This window comes from Monodelphis domestica, chromosome 8 (genome assembly GCF_027887165.1).
Source record: "Monodelphis domestica isolate mMonDom1 chromosome 8, mMonDom1.pri, whole genome shotgun sequence".
Taxonomy (NCBI): Eukaryota; Metazoa; Chordata; class Mammalia; order Didelphimorphia; family Didelphidae; genus Monodelphis; species Monodelphis domestica.
The window spans coordinates 219,485,904-219,500,410 of NC_077234.1; the positions used below are offsets into that span (position 1 = coordinate 219,485,904).

General features: G+C 41.5%; 2 protein-coding genes across 2 annotated transcripts; one reads left to right on the forward strand and one right to left on the reverse strand.

Annotated features, from left to right (window-relative positions):
* Nucleotides 1-11,230: 11,230 nt before the first annotated feature.
* LOC100018981 (nucleus accumbens-associated protein 1) lies at nucleotides 11,231-13,155 on the reverse strand. Its single transcript, XM_001365584.4, has 2 exons — nucleotides 12,092-13,155; nucleotides 11,231-11,983 (listed from the first exon to the last, which is right to left on the reverse strand). Exons 1-2 carry the CDS (start codon nucleotides 13,017-13,019, stop codon nucleotides 11,346-11,348), a joined length of 1,566 nt encoding a protein of 521 aa, XP_001365621.1. The 5' UTR covers nucleotides 13,020-13,155; the 3' UTR covers nucleotides 11,231-11,345.
* Nucleotides 13,073-14,010, forward strand: LOC107649804 (sterile alpha motif domain-containing protein 1-like). Its single transcript, XM_016424803.2, has 2 exons — nucleotides 13,073-13,488; nucleotides 13,681-14,010. The coding sequence occupies exon 1, from the start codon at nucleotides 13,073-13,075 to the stop codon at nucleotides 13,475-13,477; it is 405 nt and encodes a 134-aa protein (XP_016280289.2). The 3' UTR covers nucleotides 13,478-13,488; nucleotides 13,681-14,010.
* The last annotated feature ends 497 nt before the right edge of the window (nucleotides 14,011-14,507 follow it).

Sequence of the window (14,507 nt, forward strand, 5' to 3'; positions counted from 1 at the left end):
TTATAATATATCACATATAACTGCTTTGGGAAGAAATAAACTTATCTAATCTTTTTTTTTTTTAGCCATGGTAATAACATACTAACATCTAGAGTTTTATTCTACTTTGTTTTGTTTTGTTTTCCATCAACTACTCTCTGTAGCTCATCCTAAGGCTGCTGAGTAACTATCTATAGCTCTCTACACAATTTAGGTATGAAACCTCTATCTAAGAAACTTTATGATTTTTCCCTGTGTTTCTACTTTCTCCACAATCTTGGCTATATTAGTTTTATAACTAATAACAGAATTTCTAGAATTTTGTACATATACCATAATATCATATGAAAACAGAGATTGTTTATTACCTTTTGGCCATTACTGGTTATTTCAATTTATTTTTCTTCTTTTATTTTTCTATTATTTTAATATCATTTTAAATATTATTTGTGAAAATGATCATCCTTCTTTCATTCCCGATTTTATTGGGAAAGAATATAATCTCTAACTTAATCTCATTAATTATTTATTTTTATATTTTATAATTAATTGCTGATAGTTTATAAAGATGCTTCTTATTTTAAGAAAAATATACTTGTGTTCTAGTTTTTTTAATTGGAATGAGTTTTGTATTTTTTTCAAAAACTTTTTGGGCATTTATTGAAAAAATCATATGGTTTTTATTACTTTTGTTATTATGTGATAGTTTTCTATATGTTAAAACATTCCTGAAATATTTTGTTCACATTGTATATTCTTTCTGATATATTTTTGGGGGAATCTATCTAGTATATCATTTGGGATTTCTACATCCATATTCTTAGTGAAATTAGAATATAATTTTCTTTTCTTTCTGTTTTCTTTGTTTTTGCTTTTTCTTATTTAGGTTTGAACACCATATTTATTTCATAAAAAGTGTTTTACAGGAATCTTTTATTTATTGTTTCAAATAATTAATTTAATATTGGAATTAGTTGATCTTTAACTGTTTTATAGCTTTGACTTGCAAATTAATCTGGTCATGTTACTTTTTTATTACTGTAAGATTTAAATTTAGGTTGTGACTCAATATATGAGAGTTATAAAAGTGGTCACTGTTTATAAAATATTATCCCATAAATCAAAATGACTTTTAGCAGCTTTTATTTATAATAAGGTAGAAAAAGTGAAAGTGGGAAATATAGAAAAGAGACAGGGCCTTAAAAGCCTACCAACACTAAATAACTTTCTGGTGAAATCTGGCTCAGCACCGGGCAAGGGCTTCCTCAAGTCCCAATCTCTACGTGAAAATTCGGTAGTCTCCAGCAAGCCAACACAGAATCCAAGGAAAGAGTTTCTCCACAAGCCAAGGAAGGAATCTCTGGAACCAATCTTTCCATAAGCCAAGGCAGCAAAGAGAATAAAGAAACTAGTCTCTCCTAAAACCAAGGAAGGGAATGGTGTTTCAGACCATGTTGGTCTCTTTTTATATCCCTTTCTCCACATCATTTCCTCTCTCTCTACATCATTTCCTGTCTAAACCCCTCTTCACAGAAACCAATTGCAAGCTTTCAATTTGCCAAGCTCTGCCTGGGGCAGTGCTTGTGGCCTTTGGGGTATGAAGTAGTAAGTGATTTGTGAGCTCTCTTACCTAATAGTTAAGTGGAGTACTAAGTAGGGGACCATTAAGTTCTTGATTTGATTAGCTAAAAATAGACAAGGAGAGAGTTAATTCTATCTTGACATTAAAAAGTCTATTCTATTATGGTCTATTCAAATTCTTTTTTAAATACATGTATTTAGATAGTCTATTTTCTCCTCTGAGAGTCTAGGCAGTGTAAACCTTAAAATTTCTTAGACTTATGAATGTTGGAAATGGGAAAATTTCCAACATTCATAAGTCTATAGGGAGGGTCCTTCTCCTCTCTACCTAAGACTACTTTAGGACAGAAACCTTTTGCTAAACAATGGAAAGGGCTTTGACCTATGCTTAAGCATAGAAAAGGAAGTTCTTTGAGTCATGATTGATTTTAGAATTGATACAATAGAGATACTTGGAATGACAGAACCAGGTCTTGGAACTTCCAATCTCCACCCTGCTCAGGGTAACAGGATTTAGGAAGGGCTGCAGCAAAGGATCAAGATTTAATTATTTGAGAATATGACCTTCAACAGACATGTGCAAAGCCACACACCTCTGGGCGGTCCTGGGTTAAGCTAGAGCCACCATTGGCACAGGGAAGACATGGACAGTGATTGGTAGATGTAAGAACTGAGGGGAGGGAACTTAGATGGTTTCCTTAAAGATAGCGAGGTCTGAGGACTGGGGGAGGTTGGAGAGGTTTTGCTTTGAGAGGTGGTGCTCTGAGAAGGCTTGCTCTGAAGGAGGCTGGAGGTGGAGGCCCCTGAGACTGTTTCTCCAGTTTGGTCACGTGAGTGATAGGGACTGATCTCTTTTCTTTGCCTCAGCTATCTAAGGGCTTGGGCCTTTTGGCCCAGCCTAAACAGGGGTATTTAAGCCCTATTCCCTTCTCTCCTCTCTCTCTCTCTCTCTCTCTTTCTCTCTCTCTCTCTCTCTCTCTCTCTCTCTCTCTCAATACCTTTCTTCCTCCTGTTTGTAATTAAACTCCATAAAAGGTTGACTGCTGACTTGAGTTTTCATTTAGGAATTACATAACTGAATTCCTTGGCGACCTTAAATTAATATATATCAGTCTTTTAAAGTGATTTCCTTGTCACAGCAATTCATATTTCTGTAAGTATTCTTCCATTTCACTTACATTATTAAATTATTTGCATATAAATAAGCAAAATAACTCCTAATTGTTGTAATAATTGCATCTTCATTGGTAATATATTGACCCTATTATTTTTAATGCCACTGATTTGGTTTTCTTCTTTCTCTTTTTTAAAAATCATACTAAACAATTCTTTATATTTTGTAGATTTTTCCCCATAAAACTAACCCCTTATTTTATCTACTAATTCATTGGTATTCTTACTTTCAATTTTATTAAGCTTACATTTAATTCTTAGCATTTCCAACTTGATGTTTAATAGGGAATTATTAATTTATTCTTATTATAGTTTTTTTTTTCAAAATTGCATTTGTAATTCATTAATCTGTTCTTTTTCTATTTTATTGATATGATCATTTAGAAATTAAAAATTTCCTATTTTTTTGTTGTATCTCATGTCTGTTGTTTAATTATTATCAAACTTTAATAAAATTATTTCTTTATATTTCTTTATTGTTTTATTCTTTAAGATTAAGTTATTTAGGGGGCATGTAGATGGCCAAGTGGGTTGAGAGTCAGGTCTAGAAATGGGAGGTCCTCAGGTTCAAATCTGATCTCAGATATTTTCTAACTCTGTGAGTAACTTAACCTCCATTGCCTAGCCCTTAGTGTTCTTCTACTTCAAAACCAATATGGATTATTGATTCTAAAATGGAAGGTAAGAGATTTTAAAAAAATAGTATAAAATGAAATTTTTTATCCAGGGTCCCTTAAATATAATTCATCATCATATTTTTTTCTGAAAATGATACATTTAATATGTCTTCCTTTCTATATTTAGCTATAAAACTTTTATAACCTAATATATCACTGATCTTTTAAAATATGCCATATTCTACTGAGAAAAAAGTATACTAAGTTTCCATTTCCATTTAGTTCTCTCAATATCTATTATATTTAGCAGATCTAAAAGTCTATTTATTTTCTTGTGATCTTACTTATTTTTGGCTTATAGTAATCTAGGTCCTGAGAGGGGAAGGATGAAATCCCCCAATTCTTTTTCTTATAAATAAGTTATTGTCAGGTATTAGTATTTGATCTATTCTGCAATCTCTTTCCATTTTATAGGTGAATTCATCCTATTCATATTCAAAGCTGTTGTATGTTTTTCTTGATTATATTTTTTCTCACTATTTTCCCTTCTTCTACTTCTTTTGTTCCATCTCTCACCAGAAGCCTTAAATTTTCTTCTGACTACCTCCTCCCTACTTACTATCCCTTTATTAATGTCTTATCCTCTCCCTTACCCTCCCAGCCCTAAATCAATCCAGCCTTCCTAGAGGCCCTCCAACATCTCCTCCACTCTCCCTCTTTGTTCTTACTCCACATACCACTTTAAATATCTGTTTCTTATCATCTCACCTTGCCTTCCTTTTAATATGAACACTCTTCTAAAAATCTCTCTCATCTTATCCCCTTGTCCTCTCATCTCTTAATCCTTTTAAGATTCCCTCCCTTATCCCATTACCTCAACCTCCGATTTCTCGGTAAGTTAAGAAGGCTTTCTCCCCCCTCTAGATGTATGTGTTATTGTTTTCTTAACCCAAGTCTGGTGGTTAGGATTCTAGATCTATCATCCTTTCACCACCTTCTTACTTCAGTATAACACTTCTTCTATTCATGCATCTTTTATGTGAAATACGTTTTCCATTTTACCTCTTCTTATCCTCTTTGACTCATTTAATTTTATTAAACTCAAATCCAACTCCATAAACTCTTTCAAACTATCCAACTAGTGATATCATTGTTGAGGGTTACAGATGATGTTTTTGCATATAAGAAGTAAACAGATTGACCTTATTGTATACCTTATAAATGTTTACTTTCTTAAAATCCTTGTAGTTCAAATTTTCTACTCAGTTCTGGTCTTTTTCCTCAAGAGTAGCTAAAATTCCTTTAATCCATTAAATATCCATTTTATTCCATGTATAATTATATTCATATTTGCTTGATATGTTATTCTTGATTTTAATTTCAAGTATTTTTGAATTTGAAAATGTTGTGTCCCATACCAATTTTCTTTAAATTTTGGTGTTGGTTATCCTGACTGTTATTCCACAACACTTAATTTTTTTCTGATTGTTTATAGCATTTTTTTCTTAACCTTCCACCTAGGTACTTAACAATAAAGTTACTCTGAAATTCTTTTTTTAATTTAAAATTTTTAATTGTTTTATTGCCATGCAAAACATTTCCATATTGGTCATTGTTGTAAGAACACACTCATACTTAACCAAAATAAAACCATAAATATACTGACATGAAATAGTATTACAACAATTCTTTCTCTAGAGGTAGATTCCTACAATTACTATTATATTCTCTAGTTCTAAAACTTTGTATCAATTTCCCTTAATAATTTCAGGAATCAGTGTTTAAACTCTTTTTTATTATAATTTTCTGTTAGTCCTACTATTAATTATTATCTCTCCTTGATCTGTTTTATAGGTCCGTTGCTTTCATAATATAATTTTTAATATTTTATTCTATTTTTATTATTTGATTTTGTTTATTTCTTTTTGTCTTATTAAGTGTGAAGATTAAATTTTCTCTCTCCTGATTGTGAAAATGAAATTAATTAACTCTTCCCTTGATTGTGAAGATTAAATTGTGACCCCTGCCAAGTTTTAGATTTAATCACCAAAAGTATAAATACCCTTAAAAGTTGAGTGGGGAGATCTGCCCATTTTTAGATTTAATGACCAAAAGTATAAACACCCTACTTAAAGTTGTAGGGAGAGCTATCTATATTTAGATTTAATCACCAAAGGTGTAAACACCCCATTCACACTTGAGTGGGGGAGGTCTGTGACCCACATGTGGAGTAGTTGGAGACAAATCAGAATTAAACTGACTGCTCCTGGGAAGTCCTAAAGAAAAGCTTCAACTGTGATTGATAGACATAAAATTAGGGAAAGGCATAGGGAGTGACACAAAAGAAAGTGTCTTTTAAAGGAATTTACAACCTCCTGTGAGACACAGTTCTTCATCTTTTGTAGTTGAGACTGGAGAAGAATCTGCAGACTGGACCTGAGACCTTGTTCCTGGTGAGGCTGTTCTGTTCTTAAATCTCTTCCTTTGGACTGGATGCATGGTGAATGAAAAGCTGACTTTTCACTGCTGGATGTTTCTGAAGAGACTAACCTCAGGAAAGACCTATCCTCTTGAGGGTGGCTCTCTATATCCCCAGGTCCTCCGCTACAAGGGCGGAGACCAGCTAAGGACTAACTTTCCCTACCCAGGTTGAGTCAGGGGGTGGGAGTAAATTACTTAGTGCTTAGGCTAGGTATCTTACTCTATCCTCTCTCTGATTTCCTACTTCTTTCTTTCCATATTTTGTAAATAAATAATAAATAAATCTCTTTGGAATACATTAAATTCTTTGTGACTCTATATATTTAAATAATCCAGTCCAACCTTTTTATATAATTAACTTTTTTTCCCCTTACACAAGTTATTAGCTTCCTCTTTCCCAATTCTAATTTGTGATGAATTATTTTCTTTTAAAATCATTTTCCAATTGTTTGATTTTAAAAAATAATTATCTTGATTTTCATGTATTCTTATAATTTCTCCTAAATTTCCCTTAACCTGTCTCATTTGATTTTGAGATTCTTTTTTTTTTAATCTCCCCAAACCTCATTTTGGATTTCTGAAGATTTGACATTTTTTTTAGATGTTTTAGTTCCACTGACTTCTAAATTTGAATTTTTATTTTCTCTCCTCCATAATAGAAATGTATGGTTGGAGTATTTCTCATTTGCTAACTTTAATTATTTAATTAATTTTTTATCTTAGTGCCCAGTGGATTTTATACACAAAAATTATTAATTTCCTTCTAGGATTGTTCTCTATTCTCTATGTGGGGGATATTATATCTCAGGTTAAATTTTTTTTTTTTTTTACAAATGCCATTGTTTATTCTTATCAGTATTATTATTCCCATTATTCACATTTCTCCAGCTCTGCTCCTTTTTACAGTAGTTAATGTGCAAGCCTCATTACTGGGGTCACAGGGGGTGAGGCGGGCTTGGGGCTGGGGAGCCTTGTGTGTGTTTTTTGAAGGTCACAAGGTCATTGGCACTTCACACAGACAAATCCTGGCAGCCCCAGGGTCTGGGGAAAATTTTTTTTGTCTTTTTCTGATTTTTTCCTTCCTTTTTTTTTTTTAAATGGAAAACTTGATTCTGGGCCTGACTTCTGGAGGTGGTTGGTGGAGAAGCAGCTGCAGCATCAGCAGAAAGCACCCAGCATTCCTGGGCCATGCAGCTCAGCAGAAAGGCCATCAAATGGACAGGGAGTGGGGTGGGGGGTTAGATGAGGGATGGTTGAGAAAGGAAAGTAAAGAGCAGGACCCTGGGGGGGGGGGGGAAGAGAAGGGCTGCCCAGAACATGGCTGTCCATGGGGGACAGAGGCAGCTCCCCTTTGGTAAGGCACAACCCTTGTCTTTGGCTCTCCTGTGAGGAGCTGACTCCCCCACCCCCCATCCCCAACACAATTCAGCACAGTCCCTCGGTTCCATGCCAGGCTCTCTGCACCTTTTGGCATCTATATAATTAGGGGCTTGGACATGATTCCTGGGTCCTTTTCAGCTCCAATAGTCTATGGTTCTCAGAATCACAGCACAAACATCTGTTTGCAACCAGGGAATTTGGAAATCCACAAGTCTCTCCCCTCTCCTATTGCCCACCCACTGCCTCCTTTATTGCTAAATGACACCTCCCCTCAAGCTTCCAGGTGTATAAAATAGGAGATCCTGGTGGCTTTTTCCAGGGAGCACAAGCCTAAAGGGAAGGGGGAACCTGGGGACCAATAAGGGTTGGGGTTGGGGAGACACTCTGAAATAACTATCACACTGGAGGAGAGAGATTAGGCCCGGTATGGCTAAATTTCACCCAATCACTGCTCCTCTCTCATTGTAGCACCCAGGTCAGTGCCCATGGAAGGACAACAGCTCCAGAGCCTATGCTAGGCCAGGGGCCAGGAATGTGCTGAAAAGTAGTTGGTCAACAACTCAATTTTAAATTTCAACTCTGGCCCACCCCCATGCCCCATGCTCTGTTCTTTCCCTCCTAATCCCCATTGATCGAGCAAACAGCTCCACAGGCTACATGGTTCATAGCTGGATTTAGGGACCACAATATATAAGGGATACACATACTGTCCTTCCTCCTACCCCAGGCACCAAGGTAAGACGGGGCTCCCACTCTGCCTCCCCTCCTCACTGATCTCTCCTTCCCCAATTTGGTCCCAGAACCTCATAGGTGACCCTAGCTAGAACACCTTGAGGGGCCTTGTGCTTTGGGAGATTTGGGGAAGAGGAATTAGGGCAGTTTCAGGGAGGGAGGGCAGATAAGGTGCTTGTATTTTAGTGGAAGAAAGGTCTTCATGTCCCTTCCCAGGGGCTTAGGAAAGTGACTGAGAATTAGACACAGAAAATGGTATAAGAGGGCTCTGGTGCTGGGGTAAAAAAACTGCTTGCTCTCTTTCTCCCTTAGCCCATACTAAGCAGGGTTATTTAAAAAGAAGGGTTTATCCTGAGGGCCTAGGAAAGATCAGGCAGACAGAAATGGGCTAGCTTTGGGAAACAGGGTAGGGGGCACAAATTTTCCTCAAATGGCCTCTTCAAAAGGTTTCAGATTTCCCCTCTTCCCCTCCCCCCTTTTAAAGTAACTGGTAGCCTGTAACTGAGCCACGGGGTTGTCCCCTAGATGCACTGTGCCAAAGTCCTCCGGTCCAAGGGATGGGAGCTTCTTCTAAATGCATGTCTCCCTCACCACTATCCCTTGCCAGACCCTGTAGAGCTAGACAATACAGGTGACAACTCAAGTCATCTTGGTGGATAGCACAATAGGGCCCACTGGGCCCTGGGCAAAGTCCTTGGAAAGCAGAAAACATAGAGCCAAACAATGAGAAGGGTAGGTATTCTCTTACACTGTCTGCAAGTGGACCCCAGTACAAAAGCAGAAAAAAAAAATCAAGGACAATGCCACAATCCCAAACTCTGGCACTAGGCATTTCTGAAAGAAATGACTCACACATAACAGATTAAGGGACAGTATCCAGCCATTAGACTCTCAGGCAGGGCAGTTCTGACTTTGCCTCTTCTAAGAATCATAAAGCAGAGAAGCCTAGGAATTACATTAAGGGGCAGCTACTGTTTTGTGTCACTTTTTGTCTCTCTATCTCCAGCTCTTAGCCCTTAGTATTGGGCAAGTGGTTAAATCAACAAAAACTTACAACTCATTAGCTGGTGAACCTAGAGATGCAATCAGTGATGATGGACACAGAGCTGCTGATAAATCTGGGACCCTGAGGGATCAAAGAAGTTTCTGCCCTCGAACCTGTAACTGATCCTGTAGCATCACTCTTAGGGAAGTCTGGAAAGGAGGCAGAAGTAACTGCAGGTGCCCTTAGATGCCTAAGCACCTACCCTCAAGGATGGCCTCTTCAGGGCCTTAGATCCAAGAGATGGTGTGGTGAAGAGAAAATAATACTAAACTTGGAGTCAAGAAACTTGATTTCTATGCCTAGCCCTGAAGTCATATACTTTCAGTGAGTCAAGAATGAACAAGATAAGCTCTAGTAAATCTCTGAACCAATGAGAGGTTGAGAAAGAGTATGGGATTTGCCCCAAAGGCAGAAGCACCCTAACTCTTTGGGAGAGAGGTCACCCAGGATTGGAGGGGCCCAAAAGGGGAAAGACGGAGAAGAGACAGGAGAAGAAAATAAAAATGAACCCCCCTAAAAGTCCATGTTCACATATAACAAACCAGAAAAGATCATTATTAAGGAAAAGGAACAGCCACAAATCAGCATATTTAAAATAATGAACAATGAGAACTAACCCCTTAGACAGGGCCTGTCCAGGTTGGACTTGCCAGAAAGTCTTAGTGGGAAAGCCATGGACTGGAAGAAATGAGGATCATAAAGGACAGAAGGGCACATTAAAAGAAAAACTGACAAAACCAATAATACATGGTCAGATTGTACCCACCCTATCCTATCCTACCCAGCACTTTCTAGATCCCAAAAGCCAATTGAGCCTACCTACCACACCTCCAGACTGGGAGGTAGATGACATGAAGGGGGTTCTGGGGAAGACTCACATTCCTACTGGTTTGAAAAGGATCCTGATATTTCCATAAGATTTAACACTTGCTACAAAAGGTATTCTTAAAAAGTCTATAAACAGAGCTTAGGGGAAAGAGACAAAAGAAAGATGGGGACTGGACAGGGAGGGAAGCCCCAGGGCCCCCAGGATAGGTTTCAGTCCACAAAAGATGGGGGTAGGGGGTGATCAGACTTCAGTGTGAATTGAAACCCTCCCAGCCTCATTGCCCCCCATTCTGCCAACCCTGCTCTACCATTCCCCTACTCAGATTCAATCTTGTTTTACCAAAGCAAAACCATTCAAGTCATTCCTACCCTGCACGCACGCACGCACTGCTCTTCCCTCTACACTACCCTCAAATAATGACTTGATTCAGTGCCTGCTCCTTCCTCCAGAAAGCACCAAAATGGATTAAAAATGGGAGGCAGCAAGAGTATGTTAAGCAAAAGACTGCTGGTCCATAAGTCTAGAGAACCAAGTTCTAATCCAAGCCTCCCTGCTCCTTTGCCGTGATATTGGCAGATTGCTTTACCTGGAGGGTGGCAGAGAAACTTCCATTTCATCCCTGTTCAATGGGGTCACTGCCAGTTGCTCTTACTATCCTGCAGTATATCCCAACAATAAAATTAAATAGACGGGAAAGTTCTTTGGAAAAGTGGGGTTAGAATGAAGATGAAAAAAGCCAGAGACTCTGGAGGAAGAAGGAAGGAAACGCAGACTAGAGACCTGGAAGAACAAAGTATGAAGGGAGCCAGAGGCTGACTGGCCTCTAAAGGCAATCTTCCAGGGAGGGCAGGGAGAGTCCAACCCCCCAGATGCCCACTGCCACAGATACTATAGGGGCACTGACTGTTGGGGGTGGGGTGGGGAGGAGAGGGGTAGCTGTTTGCCACTGAGGCAAGACTGTTACTCATTTTCTCTTGCTTGTAGGACGAACATGCTTTTCCTTTCCTGGTAAATATTTATATATATATATATATCTATATATATATTATTTCTAGGTCTATAGATTTCTCTCTTTATATATATATATAGTTAGATCATTCTGAGTGTGTTTAAAAAAAAAGTAAAGGAAATAAAACCATGTTTGATACTCTCCCAGCCACTCAGTGCCTGTCATGAAATGGGGAATAGGGCAGGAGACCAGAGAGACTCCCCACTTCAGCCCACACCATGGGACCACAAGGCCACCTGAATTTCTGCTCCTTGGTGCCACGTACACCATGGCAAAGAAGTGGTGCTATTGGAGGGTGGGGGTGAATGGGACAGACAGCAGCGTGCAGTGATCACACGTCCCCTCTGGCAAACTGGACCAGGGAGAGGAGGGGATGTTAACCAAAGAATAAACGAAGTCCAATGTGAAAGGCAGAGAGAACCCTTGCCAAAGGGTAGCCTGCAGTAGGGAAGGAGGGAGAGGAGAAAGGGTGCAGGCCAGGAAAGGCCAGGCCAGGCAGGGCAGGGGAGAGGGGAAGGGTTATTGGAGGGCTTCGGCTGAGGGCCCAGCATCACCATCATGGCTGGCTGTCTCAAAGCCATGCTCCACACCCATCATGTCAGGCTCCATCTTGCCTGTGTCATTGATGAAAGTTGTATATGTATCGCCTTCAGCCATGAGTAGCTTCAGCTTGGGGATCCAGCTCTTACGCACCACCCTTCGGGCATTTGTACACATGTCCGCAGCGATGGCATTCATCTCACTCTCCTTAAAGTTGGGGGCGAAGTTCTGGCAGTAGAACTTGACAGCATGGAGGACCCGGCTGTCCAAGGGTTTTCGGCTAGGGTCATTGGTGGAAGATCGGATGCCTGTGCCACAACTGTTGGCCAGAGTGTTCCTGTCAAAAAAGGAGGCAAGGAGTCGACGAAGGAGAACTTTGTGCCTTGTGCCCGCACTGACGTGACAGTTCATGAGTTGTGCCCTTGTGATGTATACATTGGTGCCTGTTACGAGCTCCAGCTTCTCAGCAGGGTCTCCCTCATCGTAGAGCTTTGGATGGCATCGATTGCCAATCTGGTTGATGAGCTCAGCTGGCAGTGAGGCCAGGTCTTGCCGCACCCGGATTCGGTTGCGGGACTCGGAGGCCACTTGCTCCGGCAGGGCCTCCACCTTCTCAGCTGGGGAGAGAGTGGGGAGGGGAGGGGAGGGGAGTGCCGATGGGGGCTGTAGGGCCTCCCCGGGGCTAAGCCCCTCCCTCCCCCGCCCCAGGGGGCTCCCCCGCTCACCTGTCTGGCCTACATTCATCATACTGTACATGGTGTACATGTTGCAGATCTGGCGGTATTGTTCATCAGAGCCCTCCTCCCCTGCATCCTCCTCCTCATCCTCCTCATTGTGGTAGGAACTGGGGCTATCACTAGTGTAGGCACTGGATGTCCCAGGGCTGGTCCGTTCTGATGTGCTGGGCCCACTCCCCATACCCGCTGTCCCTGCTGGCACTGGGGTTGGTGCCATGCCTTGGGGCAGCTGCTGCTGCTGCTGAGGCTGCTGAGCCAGGGGCTGTGGCTGCTGGGATCGGTTCCCTCCTAAGTCCGGGCTTGAGAACTTGGCCATTTTGCGGCTGCCATTGCTACCACCTTCTTTCTGGCCACTGTCCCATAACCGCTTGGCTACAGGCGTGCATTGAACCGAGTCTGACTCTTGTTGCTCAGTCTTAACTCGAGAGACAAGAGGGAGTGGGGCACTGCAGGCTGGCCAGCTGGACGTCTGGGCCACAGGGCTCTGAGGCTCTGACGAGGGCGTTTCTTCCACGTGTAGGCCCTGTGAGTCACAGCTGGGTGAGCTTACCTTGAGGAAAAATTCTGTGCCCTTCTCCATGATCTCCTGGATCTGGAGGAAACCAGCAGTGTACATGAGGAGGAACTGGTCGCCCACATTCATGCTGAGGCGGCCAGTGTAGCAGAAGCTAAGGATCTGTTGGAAGGACTGGGGCTGCACAGCAGCAGGCAGCTCCACCACTGCACTCTTGCTGCTATTAAAAAGGTCCCGGAAGTAGGAGCTGCTGGCAGCCAAAACAGCTCGGTGAGCCTTGAAAGCATGGCCTTTCACCACTACTGACACGTCACAATAGAGACCCTGCAACCGCTGCTCATTCAGGCATTCCAGGATACTGTTGCCAAAGTTGGGGATCTCCATCTGCAGGGTCTGAGCCATGATGGGAGCAGCTTGAGGAGGGATGGGGGAAGCCCCCCTTCCCTCCACCCAGGATGTCAAAGTCCTCACACAATGAGGCTGAGCAAAGCTCAGGGGCGAACCTCCTTGCTTGCTCGCTCACCTGTCCTGGGCCGGAGCCAGGGCCGGAGCCGGAGCGGCCGGCAGGGCTGCGCCGGCTCAGGCCGGGCTGTGTTGTGCTGCGCTGGGCCGGGCCCTGCTCTGGCCTCTCTCAGTTCCTCGGGCCACGGGCCCGCGCCCGCCTCGCGCCTTCACCTCAGCCCCCACGGCCGCCGCCGCTGCCTCGGGCTCGGTCCCGGTCCCGGTCTCCTCCTCCTCCTCCGTCTCCTCCTCCTCTTCAGCAGCAGAAGCAGCAGCGGCAGCCGCGGCGGCCATTCATTGTCGGCCCTAAAATTTTTTTGTACTTACTGATTTCTACTTTGCTCTTTAAATTTCTTTAAGTCAGGGCCAGGTGAGGTCCTTGTTCATACCCTAATCTGTGAATTACCTGTGGTACTCTCATCCTCTCCCAAACCCCAACCAGAATCCTTTCATTTATAGTCCCTGTGGTTCCCAGATTGTTGTAAGCTTTTGTCCTAGAACTAAAACCAGGGTCTTAACTATGCTGAAAATGACTACAACCAAGGGGACTCTTGTCTTTCAGCAATTGCACTCACGTTGGTGTGCTCATTCTTCAATATTCCTCTCCAAAAGCCACAATCTTAGATGGAGAAGTATCTGGTCAATAATCTCTGGCCTCCAATGTCTTCCTATTATGAGCTGTCCAACTCTAACAGACTGGATGGGTGGAAATCTTCTAATTTAAAGTTGTCATCATACACAGCTTTCCATGTGTCTTGTGGTTGTTGATTCCAATGGTATTCATGTAGAGATGTTTGTGCTTTGGTCAGCTGACAACACCACCCAAGAAGTCTGTGAATTTCCTCTCAAGCTGGCTGTTTCATCTCAACACAAATATTTCTGTCACTTACAATTTGATTCTATGTAATTATTTTTTATTGTTTGTGGGTAAATTTGGAGAATGAGGTAATCTAACTCCCTATGTCCCACCATCTTTCCGCAATCCCTTCTCAATTATCCAACTTGTTTTGATTATGCTATAATCCTTTCATAGTCCTGGAAACATTCTGATTTCTTGATTTTCATTGATTTCCTTGTTTAATGTTTAATGACTCAACTTCAATATTATCACTTAGGTACATTTTTTTCCCAAAAATCCAACATCATAATCCAGGTCCTTACTGCAAACCCCCTGGATTCTCATGCACCTACCAATTGAACACCTAATATTTAACCTCTCCCCCCACCCCCCCCCCCCCGTCCATATTCAATACCAAAGTCAATTTGATATTATTGAACCTTATGCTTGATCAAGTCTTGCTTCTTCTCTAGAAACTTGAGGTCTTGCTTTCAGGATTACATAAATATTCCTTAGATTGAACATGAAAAATTATCCCATTAGACCCCACC